The sequence below is a fragment of the Ambystoma mexicanum genome, chromosome 9, assembly GCF_040938575.1.
Source record: "Ambystoma mexicanum isolate Mex_15411 chromosome 9, UKY_AmexF1_1, whole genome shotgun sequence".
NCBI lineage: Eukaryota > Metazoa > Chordata > Amphibia > Caudata > Ambystomatidae > Ambystoma > Ambystoma mexicanum.
Window position 1 is genome coordinate 784,974,247 of NC_090931.1, and position 15,849 is coordinate 784,990,095.

At 45.7% G+C, this 15,849-nt stretch overlaps 1 protein-coding gene across 1 annotated transcript in view; it reads right to left on the reverse strand.

Annotated features, from left to right (window-relative positions):
• The window catches only part of C9H2orf66 (chromosome 9 C2orf66 homolog), a 298,410-nt gene extending 283,122 nt beyond the window's left edge, over positions 1 to 15,288 (reverse strand). Inside the window, exons 1-2 of the mRNA XM_069615723.1 lie at positions 15,161 to 15,288; positions 14,484 to 14,717 (exon numbers count right to left, since the gene is read on the reverse strand). Coding sequence (XP_069471824.1) covers positions 14,484 to 14,606 — 123 coding nt within the window. The 5' untranslated portion in view covers positions 14,607 to 14,717; positions 15,161 to 15,288. The remainder of the gene's footprint in view (positions 1 to 14,483; positions 14,718 to 15,160) is intronic.
• Positions 15,289 to 15,849: the final 561 nt, after the last annotated feature.

The window sequence follows — 15,849 nt, forward strand, 5'->3', positions numbered from 1 at the left end:
TGTGTAGCATCACTAGACCCTACCCCTCTCCACTTATCATTGGCCAAGCTTTCATTTCTCCCCTGATTGGGGGAGCTAAGTTGTGTCAGAGTGATGCCATTTTACAGCCTGCAGAAAGTCCACTCCTCCTGTCAACTTGCACACAAATCTAGATTTGAACCAAATACATATTTGCAGAGTTACATATTGTTTAAAATTACATGCACCCATCATGCATTACAGGAGGTATACCCTGTTCAAACTCTGCTCTTCCTGGGAGCTTGCATTCAGAAATGGCAATATTTTGCACTTTTTAACTGGTTTGCAATACCGGACATTACCCCAAATTTACACACATGTGCGCAAGGAGTATGGACATTAGTTGATGAAGTGTCAGATTTTTCACATGCACACATTTTGAGTAATATCCTCTTTTCCGCTAAAACTCCCCTGAACATACCACCGGTTCTAAAAACCTCTTAAAATGTGGGCAGAAAAATCACAAGAATTATGGTATCATTTATAAAATTTTCACATGTCTGCTCTATGAGTTATTCATCTTTTTAGAGTTATGTTCTGGCCCCAAAGGGGTGTGGTTTTCCTCCAGCACAAGGTTGAATTTCTGGTTTTTCCAGTTCTGCCAAGCCAGCTTGCTCTCACAGGCAGTGCCCCCCCCCCTTTGCTTCAGGAGGAAGCTACTTTTACGACATCTGCAATAAACCATCTGCCTGGGTCAGGACAGGGCTTTGTTCAGAGCTCCTGTATTCTGTGGGGGCTCCCCTTAATTCAATTATCAGAGAGATGGCATATCCTTAGTGTGGCCAGCAAAAGGCAGATAGGCCTGGGAACACAGCTGTGACTCAAGTTTCACTCCTGATGGGGGTGGCTGGTGGGCAGAATCCAGTTCCTTAAGCCAGGTTTCAGATAAAATGTCACTTTTTGTTACCCAGTTTAAGTCAAGACATTTTTTTACATATGCAGCTATGATGCTGATTCTAAGTTTAAAACTATGACATTTAAACAATTGCAACCTATGTGACACTCAAAGTAGGTCACTCATTTCTTTTAAACATTTAGATCTGTAGTGTCTTTCAGTCCAAATTTACTTAAACTGCTGACATCCACAGCTCAGCCAGTCTTGTTCTAAACCTTCAAGTCACTTCAGAATATAACTTTACATTGGATCCACCTCTTAAAATGTCTTTCTTTGGCATGTTTTGGGTTAATTTATTCAGTTTTCTACAAAAAGTAAAATCTGGTGTTGTTTTAAAACGCCGGCTTTTGGATAGTGGTGAGTACTGGTACTGCACCCCTTTTTGGGATTTAAGAAAATGAATTCCCAACAGTTATGGGTTTGCTTTTGGCAATCAGCATTGCCACTCCCAATGGTTTCAGACTACTGTGTGGGTAGTCCACTGGTGGTTTTAGGCAGTGTCCTTCTGTGCCCATAACATCAGCAAAAATGAGTGGCAGCCTATTCTTCATGCATTTCCCTGTGCATTCTCTGGGAAGCTCTGGCCATCATGATGTTTTCCATGTCAGTACTGCACAGTTTTGAGGTAGGGCTTGGATGCGTGGATAAAAACATCCCACAAAGTGTTGTCATTTACCCCCACCCAAAGTGACATCCCGGGAAGCGATGAAACACAACCTTTCACCCCTTGACAAAACAGGAAGTGGCATCAAATAGCATTGTTCCTAAGTACACTAAATTACTGTGAATCCAAGCATACCTCCAAGGCCAAATGATATGGCCTTGGACGTATGCTTGTATAGCACTTACGCTTAAGCTCTTTTTTTATAGAACAAATATGCATACAATATCACTCAACCTGTGTTGGTACTCATTTATCGACCTAAGAAGGATGAAAGGCTTTGAGAAAAAAAGAAAAAAAATGTTTTCTTTTCCATTTTTTTTTTCTCCAAACCGCCCCAGGCATGGCCAGAAACCGGGTCCCACTCTCCAGGGACGATTTCGGCCCCCCTCAGACTGAAAGGCCGAGGGGCCAATCCGACCCTGCAGATGATCCCAGCTACTCTGTGTGTGGAGCTCCTAAAGAAATTGTGAGCCATTTTGTTATTGTTTTACCCAGGTTATGGAGAGATAAGAAAACAGACAATTCTGCAGATTATAAAACGTACAGATATACGTCAGCATAGATCTGCCATGATGTTCCTTCTAACGGCAGGAACTGAACTGACGGCATTGGGCCCTTTTGTCTTATTTGAAGGGTGCTACGTATAAAAGAAAGGGATTTTTAACGGGGATAGGATGCTGCTTTTTACTAATCTGTTAATATGTGTTTTTTTAATGTTTTCTTTTAAAGAAATATGAATTTGTTCTGGTCAGTGATCCACCTAATATGTAAATGTTGTTTATAATTCCTTTTATTGCTTGTTGTGTTTGTGTTTAATGGATATCATTTTTTATCCGAATAAACTTAATTTGACTGATAATGGGTGAGGCGTCCTTTGTTTTTTCGGTGACCATTTCATGGATTGCGTGACTTTTGCTGTTTACCTATGCAGCGTTATAATGGGTGAGGCGTCCTCTATTTGGTGACCATTTCGAGCGTAATGAGTGAAGCCTCCTTTCTTTGTTTGGTGACATTTCAGGGATTACGTGGGTTTTACTGTTTACTTAAACAGCGTTATAATGGCTGGGGCATCCTTTCTTTGTTGACCATTTCATGGATTGCGTCGCTTTTGCTTTTTACTTATGCATTGTTATAACAGGCGAGGCATCCTTTCTTAGTTTAATAATCAAAAAGGAAAGTCTCATTTATTATAGATATTCAAACTTTAACACAATGGATAACAACAAACTGGAAGTTTGTGTGAAGGGGTCTCAGATACACTCCTTTACCAAAGTGTGTGCTCCTTGGCACATAATGTCATCTCACTGGGCATTGCCTGCAAACAGGATGTGCCTAAAAGGTGCAGCGCCGAAACGGCGCCGGAATGTCTGGCTTTGTAGCTTGGTGAGTACCTGCTCTTTTTCCATTTAAAGCACTGCACAATCTCTATCACACAGGGAGAAGTGCTTGTGCTGCCAGAATCCTGGGCTTGCTTGCTTGGCATGTGCTGAAATCAGAATGTTGCGCATGCAAACTGCTTTTGTGGCGAGCAGTGGCACCCATTCCTAGCTGTACCTCCAGCACAACAATCACTCCTGCGCTGGTTTTAGCACCTGCCCAATGACATGATTGCTGTGAGTCTTATATCTGGAACAATGGCGACGCGTGTAAGAGCGCTAGCTCCAGTTCTAAGGCCTGTGCGTGCACTCGTGGCCATTGACTCAACCCTAAGACCAGCCATATTTGGTCACTGTAGAAATGCAATCATTCAATTACCAAACTTGTCAGGTTTTTGCTCTGGCAATACAGGTGCAATTTATTCCCTTCTCAGAACGGGTATAAAGTCAGGAAATGTACAGTCAGCACAATGACCTGAATTCACTAGAGATAGCGCTAGCTCCAACATTAGTGCCCATGTGGATATTTTAATGGTGCTTCCACCCATGCAAATCCTGACTGCACCAGTGCAAAGACCTGACAAGTTTGGTAATCGAATGAATGTATGATTGAATTTCTACAATGCATTTTATTCTGGTTGGGGTATCTTGTAGCTCTGAGCTCAATGCACTGGCTGGCAGTAGGACCAGCGCAAATCTGGACACGGCGCCAATACTGGGACATTAAACCAGCATTAGGAGCAGTACACTATGTATGCCAAAATAAAAGGAAGCACCCAGAGGGAACTGCTGTCAGTGATCTCCCTCAGACCTTCCTGCGATTGGCTTGGAAGCTGGCTGGGGTGGGCTCATTGTGGAAGGAGCATCCCACCCAGTGGTACACGTGTACCAAAAAACGTAGTGGAACTGTGACCCGGGTGGGGAGCAACGTACGACACATTTTTCAAGGGTTGCAGCCATCCTGCTTGATAGTCAATGGAGTAGAAGCAGATTTCAAGTTAGCTGTAACTGCTATTGGGTGGTAAAGTGGAGAAATGTGCTTTAACCTCACAAAGAACAGTTCAGGAAAGGTGAAAATGGTTGTTGCATACATTAGTGGAACTGTTAACAGTAAAAAAAATAAAAGTAGTGGAACTCGGCACCCGAATGTTCCAGCTCACTTCGACCACTGATCCCACCTCGCCCAACCTGCAAGCAAATAGGAGCCACTCCCAGTCAAAAAGTATTCACTGTGGTGTCCACCATAGTCTACAGCCTCGCTTCCTGAGCAAGCCTCAGACCACACGGCGGCCAACTGGCTTCTCCCGTTCCCGCATTAGCAGCAGAAGGCAATGACTGATGGGAGAGGGCACTGAAAACCAGGCAATGATGGGTGTCAGGGGAAAATGAACATTATCAATGATATGCTCAAGGGGCATATCAACAATTGCCAGTGATGAGCTAGCTGGGCACAGTGGAAATGAGTTTTGATATGCCAACTCAATGGGATATGACAAGGATCTGCTAAGTGGGCATAATGAAGTCTGGCAGTTATCTGCTAAGTGGCCATGCTGTAATTGCTGACTGTACATCGTTTAAACTGGTAATGATGTGTATACTGGAACCTGGCAATGGTATGCTAACTATTGGGTACACAAGCGTGATGTGCAAACTGGGTTCAAATACACATAAATACAAAAACTGAGAAAATGGTATTTATTTAATTTTCTTTTCAAGTAATTTCAAGACTCATAAGAATAAAATGATATGACAGCATTTTAAGGACACCCGCATGTACAATATGGAGTGGATATTAACAGATGGAGTGGATGGAACAGATGGAGGGGACGGAACAGATGGAGGGGACGGAACAGATGGAGGGGACGGAACAGATGGAGCGGATGGAACAGATGGAGTGGAGAGTACAGATAGAGTGGATGGAACAGGTAGAGTGGATGGAACAGATGTAGCAGACGGAACAGATGTAGCGGATGGAACAGATGTAGCGGATGGAACAGATGTAGCGAATGGAACAGATGGAGTGGATGGAACAGATGTAGTGGATAGGAACAGATGGAGTGGAGCGTACAAATGGAGTGGTTGGAACAGATGGAGTGAATGGAACAGATGGAGCAGATGGAACAGATGGAGTGGAGAGTACAGATAGAGTGGATGGAACAGGTAGAGTGGATGGAACAGGTAGAGTGGATGGAACAGATGGAGTGGATAGGAACCGATGGAGTGGAGAGTACAGATGGAGTGGAGAGTACAGATGGAGTGGAGAGTACAGATAGACTGGATGGAACAGATGGAGCGGACGGAACAGATGGAGCGGATGGAACAGATGGAGCAGATGGTACGGATAGAGCAGATGGAACGGACTGAGTAGATGGAACAAGTGGAGTGAGTGGAACACATGGAGCGGATCGAATGAATAAAAAGGATGGAACGATAGAACACATTAAACGGATGGGAAGAATGAAATGAGTCTATAGAATGGATGGAGTAGATCATGTGGACGAAGGGTCGAGTGGATGGAATGGATAAAAGGACCATTAGAGTAAATGGATGTAACAGACGGAATGGATGAACAGACGAAGTGGAATGAACAGACAGAGTAAATAAATCAGATAGAATAGATGGTACAGATGGAGTACTCGATCTCTAGCGCTTTACTGATAACCACCATATCACACTACCACGCTTACTCTCTTCTATACACCAACACTCAACTAGAACACAGCGATACTATGACACATTCGGTATAGCTGTTCTCATACTAACAGCCGCCACATACTCCTCATCATCCTAATTAAACACAGCTAGCTGAGCACACACCGCTAGCTTTATCGTCTCCTCAGGCCTAACGCAGCCAGAAATCAGTCTGGGTGTCCACCCTCCAGAATTGAACACATACAACTGACCGCCCCACCACCACACCTACCGGCTGCACACAGATCCGGTGCACCCACGCACCTTATGACTCTCTCTCTCTCTACTGACTCGAACTACGGTTCCTGAGGGCGTTCAACCTACCAGCGCTTTGAGAACATACCAATGATACATAAGGCACTATATAAATGCCAAATAACATAACATAACATATCATTGATATATATTCCAGCCCAAGAGCATGTTGGTCAGTGGGGGCTCGTGCCACCCACATCAGTCCTCAGAGCATCAGACACATTTGTGTTCCTTTGTAGTTTTGGCTTCCAGTGGCATCTCTGCAGCTGCTGGATTGCTAACTGTTGTACTGCAATGTATGTATGTGTGGTTACTGCCAATGATTGGACACAACACCAAAATGCATGTAAAGGAGGAAACTCTTTGGTCCTCTTCACATTTCTTGTCTCTCTCTACACTACATGTCTGGTCTCTTAAAGAGTCGCCTCGCTGCTACGAGTTTGGCATTGCAGTAAAGAAAAAAGTGGCAGTAATTCCATTTCTGCCCCTTTTTTGGCATTATAAAAATTACTATGCATTGCAAAGGGGTTCTCTTATGTAGAGAAACATTTTTGAAAATAAATTTAAGAACAGCACAACTTGAAATAAACTTGATCTAGCATAATGTACAAACATGTTTTAATATCCTGATCAAAGAGGAGAGTGTCCCAAAGAAGGGGTTAAATCATAAAGAGCAGGCAGATTTAATGGTACCTGAACAAAAAGGGTGAACATTCCACAGTGGTTACAACATAACGAACCAACATGTATGACATGTTTGATAAGTACATAGAGAGAAATTCTCAAACACATTAACATTTACAAAATTCTGTTACACTCTGCGATTGGTATAGTTAAGGAGGAGAAATAAATTGGTAGGAAATCAATGAATAGAGGAGTTAAAAAAAAACATAGTTCGGGTGGATATGGCCACACATGCTAGTTGAGTTCCGGCTTACTGGAAGTAACAGAGCCCACCCTCCACACTTAATCAGGTCGGAGAGATGCAGTGCTGATTGTGGAGGGATGGACTATTGTACTATATATTGTGAAGGGAGTCAATCAATCCTTGGGGGGTGAGTTACACATGGGGCTTCGCTGAATGTAGTTAATGAGTTTAATCTTATAACAGGACAACCTCTGTAGGGTAATGGTCGCTGTTTGTATATCAGGGCAGTTGAAGGGATAAATATTTGAGTGCAGGGGGATTAATAACCTTGAAGCAGAATCCCGAGTGTGGCATTCAAAGGCTTTTTGGGGAATTACATGCTGGGTGAAAAATGTAAGCCGCATTAACACAGCATGGAACTCAGTGTCCCTGTAGTTCTGCTTGTTTTCCGTTAAGAACGTTAGCCGATGATGTGTAGGCGAGTTTCGCGTCACTGTGGCTTGTGAAGAACTTACTACCATTTTTACAGCACCGCCCAATTCCACATTTGACCTTCCAGTGTCTGGTATGCCTCCAGCATGATGCCTCTGTCAGAGGCGATATGTTTTATGCTTAATATGTCGGAGCATGAACATAGCCTGCATCATGCTGTAGGTAAGTGCTGTACTTTGGGCCTCATTACAAGTTTGGTGGTGCAGTAAGTAAGTCACAGTAATTCCGTTGCCACCACTTTGTTTGGTGGTAACGGAATTACTGCTGTTTTTACTGCACAGCTGAATTCCAAGTTAGACTTGGAAGTGGAGGATTTCCCTTCAGCAGCATCATGCTGGAGGTAAATCCATTTAAAGGCCAACAATCTATGGAATTACCATGGCAGAACTACCTCTTGCAGTAATTCCTCCAAAATCCCCATGGACTCCTATTGGCTCCAAAAAGGGGGCTTTACACCGTTTTGATGCCACCTGTCAATCCTGTGGTAAATCCACAGGACCATGTGGTGGTAATGGTAACCGATTCTGGTGGTTAATTTGGCAGATTTACCACCCAATTACAACCAAGCTGCTCATAATAAAGGTCTTTTAAGGTATAAAAAATGAAATTGCTGTGGTGGAATTACCGCTCATGGCAATTCCTCCAAAATCCCCATCTAGTCCTATGGACTCCAAAAATTGGGATTTACACCGCCCTTGCACCACCTGTAATCCATGCTAAACACACAGTACCAATAAGCATCAACTGAAAACGAGTTTGGTGATAACTCGTCAGATTTACCTCCAAATTACTCTCCAACTCTTAATGAGGCCTGTCTTTCATATTTGGCAAAATATTTGTTTTTCTTCTTAAAAGCAACACTAAGGAAAGTGTCAGTAATAAAAGTCAAACTGGCCTGCGAAAGTGAGAACCACGTTCTTGCCAACACTGGACTTTTATTTATATTAGCAACCTTTATCATATTGGCACCTATACGGACGACCCCTTATGATATAAAGATAACCACTCTTTGAAACCCTCATGAAGGTGGTTACATGGTGCAGTGAAATAGATGGGCAAACTCAACACAGCAACACATCTCTATATAAGCCAACAATTCAACAATACATATAGGGCTGAATTTTAAAAATTTTTATTTTGGCTCATTTTAACTAATAAGAACACTTTGCCATTGCAAGACCAGTAGAGGCGTTACCAGGTTGCAAGCTGCAAAGTTCCACTGATGATGTTGATTTTGGAATCAATGAACAACCAATTCCCTAGTATGCATGTCTATCCTCAAAGATGAAGTGGTAGTGGCCTCCCCTTGAACTTGATTACTCTGAAAGCATGTACACTGCACCACCTTGATAAGCATGTTGACACAGTGACAGGCAAGAAGTGGCTGTAATTGTTGAAACATTTGAGCGATTCCTATGTTCAGTTCACAAGCTTCACCAGACGGCATTATTTTGAGCGTCTGCAATCCTTGAATTAAAATGAGCCTTTCCACAGGCTGAATTTGTATCCTTGGATCTGCTGTCAAATCACTCCGAAGACTGAGGGAAGCTGTGCTGTGTGTACATTGTTACATGGAATACATACCCCGTACTGTGCCCCTCAGCTATCAGCTGACCTGTGCCCCACATCCCGCCACCCTTAAGAACCTCACCCTCTTTGTACCCCACTATGGCAGCTTCCTGCATGTGATGTGCTCTCATGCCATGCTAAATCTTCGACGTGGCTATCTCATCCTACATGTACCTGACATACCTTGAGGGTCCACATGCAATGTCCATACACTGGACTGTACTTCCTGCACTCACCTGGCATGTTCCCCTTGCCTTCACCTGCTCCGTTTCCCTGGTCTCTGTTGGCCTGTGTTCCCAGCCCCCACCCAGTCTTTACTGTATCTCTGCCACCATATTTCCTGTACTCCACCCAAAATTGTCCGAGGACCTCTTCCCATACTCTGCCTCATTCCTTCTAACACTCATTCACTGAACTGCCCATCCTTATGCTCTTACGTATTCTTCCTGCCTCCAAATGCTCATTCATTTGTTAATTCATCCATCCTCACTCTCATTCATGCTCACCCTCAGTCATCATCCGCTCCAGCTATAATGCATCCATCCATCTTTGCAGTCTCATTCATGTACCTATTCATTGCCCCTGCACCCTCCCTTTACCTGCAAATTAACCCATGTATACCACACCTGACTAGTGTGCCCATGGGAACACAGCAAAGCTTTTTCACAATGCAAAAGCCAAAACTGTTAGTTCTGTCAATAGTTGGTTCTGCCAATAGTTTGCTTTTGTAGATGCAGGATTCTAAAAATGATCTTAGCAGTGGGAGATACACTTTGGTGCATGCAAGTGTCTGGTTTTGGTGGCATCACACAATAGAGCCCATCAGCACTGCCCTGCTAAAATGGTGCACCGTCCTGCAAAGGGGCTTACCAATGGACTCCAGGGTTTTAAAAGTGTTCAATGTTTGGCCCTCCGTTTGTCGCGCAGCCACTGCGACATTTCTCAGAGCCTAATGAACTCAGCCTTCATAGAGAGCTCAGGTTATATTTTCACACTATAGTTGGCTACGTATCACTATACTTTGAGAGCCTACTTCCAAGTAGAACACCACCCTGTCTGATTGGTGAACTACAATAGCATGACAAATTTTAATATTGATCTTTTTGACATCAAGATGCCAGGCTTTTTCAATTTTACTGTACCAGTTTGAGCAGTCAAATCCATTGCCTTCCGCTACCAGCAGCATTCACCGTTATACACGGTCTATTCTTGGCTACCCCACTCTTAGCTCAGGCTTAGCAGTCACAGAATTAACATTCTGGAGTTTAACCTGTGGTGCAACGTGTAGAGAAGCCCAGGCAACAAAGCCAAAACTGCCAAATCACACTGTAGAGATCCTCATGCATTCAGCATTACACTAGGTACTAACTTACAATTCTCGAAAATCTGCTTTGGAATAACAACCCAATTGTCACAAAACCGTAGGACATATCCACCTCTAGCTTCTTGCAGAACCCTGGTCCACCTAACTTTTTTGGGCAGACTCGTAGAGAAGCTGGTCATCCCCAAACTGGCCCTCGACGCCGAAGTGGCTGACTGCCTACATGACCGTCCAGTTTCAGGGCTTCCAGAGGCACAGAAACTGCTCTCCTGAACACCTGTGAAGACCTACTCTCTAATATGGACTCAAACACTGCTTCTGTTCTGATCCTCCTCATTCTTTCTTCTGCCTTTGTCACAGTCAGCCACTCCATCTTTATAAACCGTCTCCATGATACCCTAGCCATCACGGACAGGGCAATGGCATGACTTACCTCCTTCCTTTCAAACAGACCAACTCAAGTGCAAATGGGACCTCTTCTCTCCTTCACCTCCCTCTCTACCTGTGACATACCTCAGGAGTCTGTCACATCGCCATGGCTTTTCAACATATACCCGGCCCCTCTGATCTCCATCTTCTCCCCTTATTTCCAGTGTTATGCAGACGACACACAGCTCTCTTTCAAGCTTCCATCATCTACCTCCTCCTCCTCCTCCATCATACCGGATTGCCTGACTACTATTCAGGCATGGTGCTCTGCCAATAATATCTGCCTGAATGCCCGTAAAATGGAGATCCTTCTCATTGGGATTACTGCTCCCTGTTTCCCCACCACTCTCTGGCCAGACTCCTTGGGTTCATTACACTCACCCACTTGTGAGGCAACAACCTTGGGATCATTTTTGACTCCTCTCACTCTCTCTCCACACATCACGTAACTTTCCAAGAAGTCCAACTTTCAGCTGCACCTCTTCGTGGGCACCCTACCTTTCGTCACCTTCCCCGAGAAGCTCAATGTCTCCAGAGCCCTGGCTCTTGCTAGGCTTGACTACTGCAACAGCCTCTTTCTCAATCTTTCTCTTTCCTCCCTTAGCCCCCTTCAACAAATCTAGAACCGAACTACGAGACGTATCCTTGGTCTCAAGCCCAGGGACCACATCTCTCTAGCCTTAAAATCTCTTCAATGGCTCCTGGTGACCACAAATTCAAGACCCTTTGTATCATCCGCAAGGCTGTCTGGGGTCTGGGGCCTCTCTACATCCAGCTTTCCCTCCCTAAATACCTCCCAGCCAGAGTCCTTCGGTCATCTGGCTCCAACTATCTGCAGGTCAAACGTTTCTCCAAGCAGAGGGTAGGAGGTAGATCCCTTTCCTCTGCCGGTTCCTCCCTCTGGAACGGCCTTCTTGCCTCCCTCAGACTTGAGCTGGATCTTCTTAAGTTCCGGAAACTGCTCAAGACTTTCCTCTTCTCTCTTCCTTCCGTCTCCCCCTCCCGTGTTACCTCTCCCTCTGCGACTGGGGCATGATCCCTTCAGAGTCATACAGGAGCCAGACAACCCCCCACTAGTCCCCCCAGCAACCCTGGCCAGCACTTGCTTTTGGGCTCTCTTTTCCGGACTAGATCAACCTGGTTCTCCCTGTCCACTGCACTCATCCTCCCTACCCCTCTTTTCTCTGGCACTTGCTGCCTTTGCCCTCCCAGCACTTGCCCACCCTATCCCTTGGGCACCCCACCCCTGCCTCTATCTCCCTTGCCCCCTGCACTTACCACCTTGTCATGCACTTGCATGGTAGGATTGTCACATGGCCAATATAACCGTTGTGTGTTCTTCTCTTATGCCCCCCCCCCACACCTGCCCCCATTTTGTCTTGTAGCACCGGAAAACACGTGTGCGTAGGTACCATGCAAATGTCCAATAAAATCAAATTTTAAAAAAATGAAATGTGCATGCAGACTTGAAATCTGCCGCTGCAAAACAGAAAGGATCAGAAAACAAGCCTTTTCTGCCTATGCCCCAAGCCCCTCCTTCCTGTCAGCATCAGACTTGCCCCCATGCTCCTACAGTTCAGAAAAGAACTCAAGACCCAACTCTTCAAGGAGTCTCTGCTCCTCAACAACTAGGCCATCACATAGCACCCGCGCCACCTGACTTGCTAGACGCCGTCTGCCACTCTCGTCGCCACCCAGTAGATCTGTAGCCCTCCTCTGGGCCCCTCTGTACCCTACACCCTGTGTTATATCTGTTCTGTTGTTACCTCGAAAAAGCGCTCTGTTATGTATCTGTATTGTTGTTTACCACTGTGAAGCGCTCCATTACTTCTCAAAGCTAGGTACACGCTCAATAAATACCCATATACTGATAATAATAGAATATTCACATAATATAATATAAAAATAATTTAAAAACGCACACAATGCTCCCTGAGCTGAAATGCACCAGCAATATGAGTCAAGGGTCAGACACTCTGAGTCCAGTGAGATGCTGCTCCCCTGTGGGGCTGTTCGTCGTACGCCCCCACTCCCTACCACGTTTCAGACAGGTACGTGCATTTCTATATCAAGGTCTTTGGGGTGGGGGTTTCTGGGGTTGAATTTGACGGGGGTGATGTTGCTGGAGGGTTTTCTAAAGACAGGCAGGTTGGATTGTTTGTGGAGTCAATATGGGGGTCTGGGGAAACAAGACCCGGCGTCAGAAGGATGTCCTGCCTATTAGCTCTTCGCAGGGGTGTTGCTAGGTCTGGAAAAGATCCGGGGCTATGCTAATTTTGGGACTGTCAGGCATCGGGGCCAGCTAGCCTTTTTGCTTGTAACCCCCCCGAGCTTCTATCCCGGGCTAAAACCAAAAGACCCGGGGCTATATCCCCCTTAATCCCGCCCCCCCTCCTCTAGCAGCGCCTGTGGCTCTTCGTGTACAGATAGGGGCCCGCCTAGAGAACAAAACAAGCTGACGGTGTACATAATCAAGCATTGGCAAAGCCAACAGTTTGGGTTTGCGCAGGTACGAGATAGGCATTTATTAGGTACTGATGTAAAGCCACGACCTGGCCATAAGAGCGCAACACCTGGAAATGGTATGATTACCTGGGCATATGATGTCCATACCTGGCAAATGCATATCTAATGCCAAAAGCGTTGCTTGATTTTAACCGGCCTTCAGTGCATTGGAAGAGATATAAACCAGAGGATTAAGGAGTACTAGTTTACGACATTTTTATTATTCTGGTAGCCATTCAAACCTACAATTTAGCCATTAGCTATCAGCAGACTGCTTAGAAAAAAAACACTGGTAGAACAACGTTTGATACTACTGCTTGATATAACAAGCTCAAAGAAATCCCAGGAGGTTGTTTTTGGGCAGGAGGAGGTGGGGGAAGGGGGGAGGGGACAGGTAGTGGGTGGAAGGTTCAAATGGATTAGCATGGCCATGGGTAGAAACTGGATGGGTAAAAAATCAAACACCAACAACCTGTGTGTCCCTACTCCGATGCAATAGTTTCGGCATATAGATGGACCGTAAGCACCACGTAATAGCTTAAACTAAGAACGAATATTCTTAAAACTGTTCCCTTCTAAAGTTGTACCGGGAAACATACCTTGAATTGTAATATTCTTCATTGAAATTCTTGTTAGCCTACATAAACATCATTATATATTTCACTGACAATAATACAGTATCTGGCATGAACGAATGCCTCAATTGGCGTGCCTATTTCCCCCCTATAAGGGTTCGAGGCACTTTCTGTGTTGAAGTCTCGGTTGCAGAGTGCATTCACGAAAGATGGGGCTTGAGTTTCTTTAAAGAGAAGTGATCGGCCAGTTAGCATGATATAAAAGTTCAAAAATATGAAACGGTTAAAGGGTTGGCAGCGATACCACGCTCCGCCATGCCGTACACAATTAGTTCATCAAGGCATGCATTTTCTTACATAGTTTTACTTTCCCCATTATACAAGCACGACAGGTTTCAGAAATCAAAAACATATTTTTTAAATGGCTGTTTAAAGTACTCCATAAGAGATCTTCAGCTATTTGGGTTAACATGCAAGTATGTTACTAAAACAGTGCAGTCAACGTTTTAAAGAGAGAGTTTGGTCATTGCAGTACTCGTTAAAGCCGCACCACCATTTGCAACAAAAAGGAATACGCTGTGACATGAGAATCGACTTTCTGGAGTTTAGGGTTACAGAAAAGTGAGTTTGGTATAGCACTTGCGAAGGTAGCTGAGACTTTAAATACCCGATTGACTAAAAAGAATGGCCATAGCTCAAACTCATGTAGGTTTTTAATCGATGTTGGCATCCCGGTGTGAAGGTCTGGTGCCATTGAACAAAGACAGCCAATAACCCCCATCCAGAGCGAGCCCGGCTTACTGCCAGGCGAGGAAGGCTACTCACCAGGTCCCTGTTCCTGGGGTTATCCAGGGGCTTCCATTTCTCCTCTCCCCGCAGGGGGGCGCCATGCACCCCTCCCAGCAGAGCCAAGGCGACCCCGAGCGCCAAAAGCAGCGCTTTCCACATGCTCGGGGGCGGCAAGGCGCGAGGGGACGGTGGAGGAGGGCGGGGGAGGGATGCGAGCGGCGGGATGGCAGGAAAGGATCGCCTTCGGCAGTCACTCGGGATTCCACCTGCCTGCAGGAGAGAAGGTTAAACATTAGGCAGTGCTGGCACCCTGCATTTCACCAACGCCGGTTATTACTAATCGGTTTACAGTTAAAATCCTCGAAAATGCAACGTGCGTCGCCGTGCTGTAGAAGAGACTCATAGTTAGATGCATTGCATATATTAGTCACCATTCAATCACACCTCTGGGGTAATGCCAGGACGCCAGGAGTTGCAGAACTTGGTGCAATCTTGCTGCGAACTAAATACAGATCGTTTACACAGGGGAAACGCACACAGCCAGTCTCTTCTACTCATTCACGCAGGTCAGTCAGCACCTGTCCTGGGAACAACACACACGGCGCGCCCAGGGGACAAACTCCAAAACAAACAACGGTCGCTTTCATTTCCCAACGGCCGCAGTATTGAGCACGGCCCCTGCGAGCCCCCGGGCGCAGCGCAGCGTAGCTTACCAGTGGGACCGCACCTGCAAGGACGCGCGCGCGGCTGGACCGGGCACCTCCGCCACGCGCGGCACTTATAGCGCTCGCGGCCAGAGTGTGGGTGGGTGTCGCTGACGTTAGCAGGGGGTGTAGAATACGAGGTAACGAGTCCATCCTCCGCCAGTAGCCGGGCCTCGTGGACGGCATTCCGAAGACTCGTCAAAGGTAATGAGACCATCGGCCTTGCAAGTGACCCCAAACTACCGCCACCCCCGGACAACGCACTGACATGCTGCCCTCTGCCCGACAGCTCCTAACCTTTAATGACCTGCACCCTTGCGTGATGGGATCTGGACCGTTGTTTGATAACCCCGGGGATTTATCACCAATTAATGAAGAAAACGCAGCTCTTTTCGTCATGAAAATTAATGAGATGTGACGGCCAGTCTAAGCTTCCATCTCGCGTGTGATCGAAGGGGCGAGCAAGGGGGGATTCAGGGCGTGGGGCGAAAGGGAGGGGGGGTCGAGGATCTTAAAGCTGCACTCAGGGTCTGTTACTTAAGGCTGTGACTCAAAAAACACTTTAAATTTCACTTGTTTTGTCCCTAGCAGCTGCTCCTGTGTGTATGCGCAGCGTCCCAGGCGTGATGCTATTTCAAGGCAACAAGGAGCTGTGTTTTTACTATTTCAGATTTTTTTTAGGAGTCATATTTACCTGT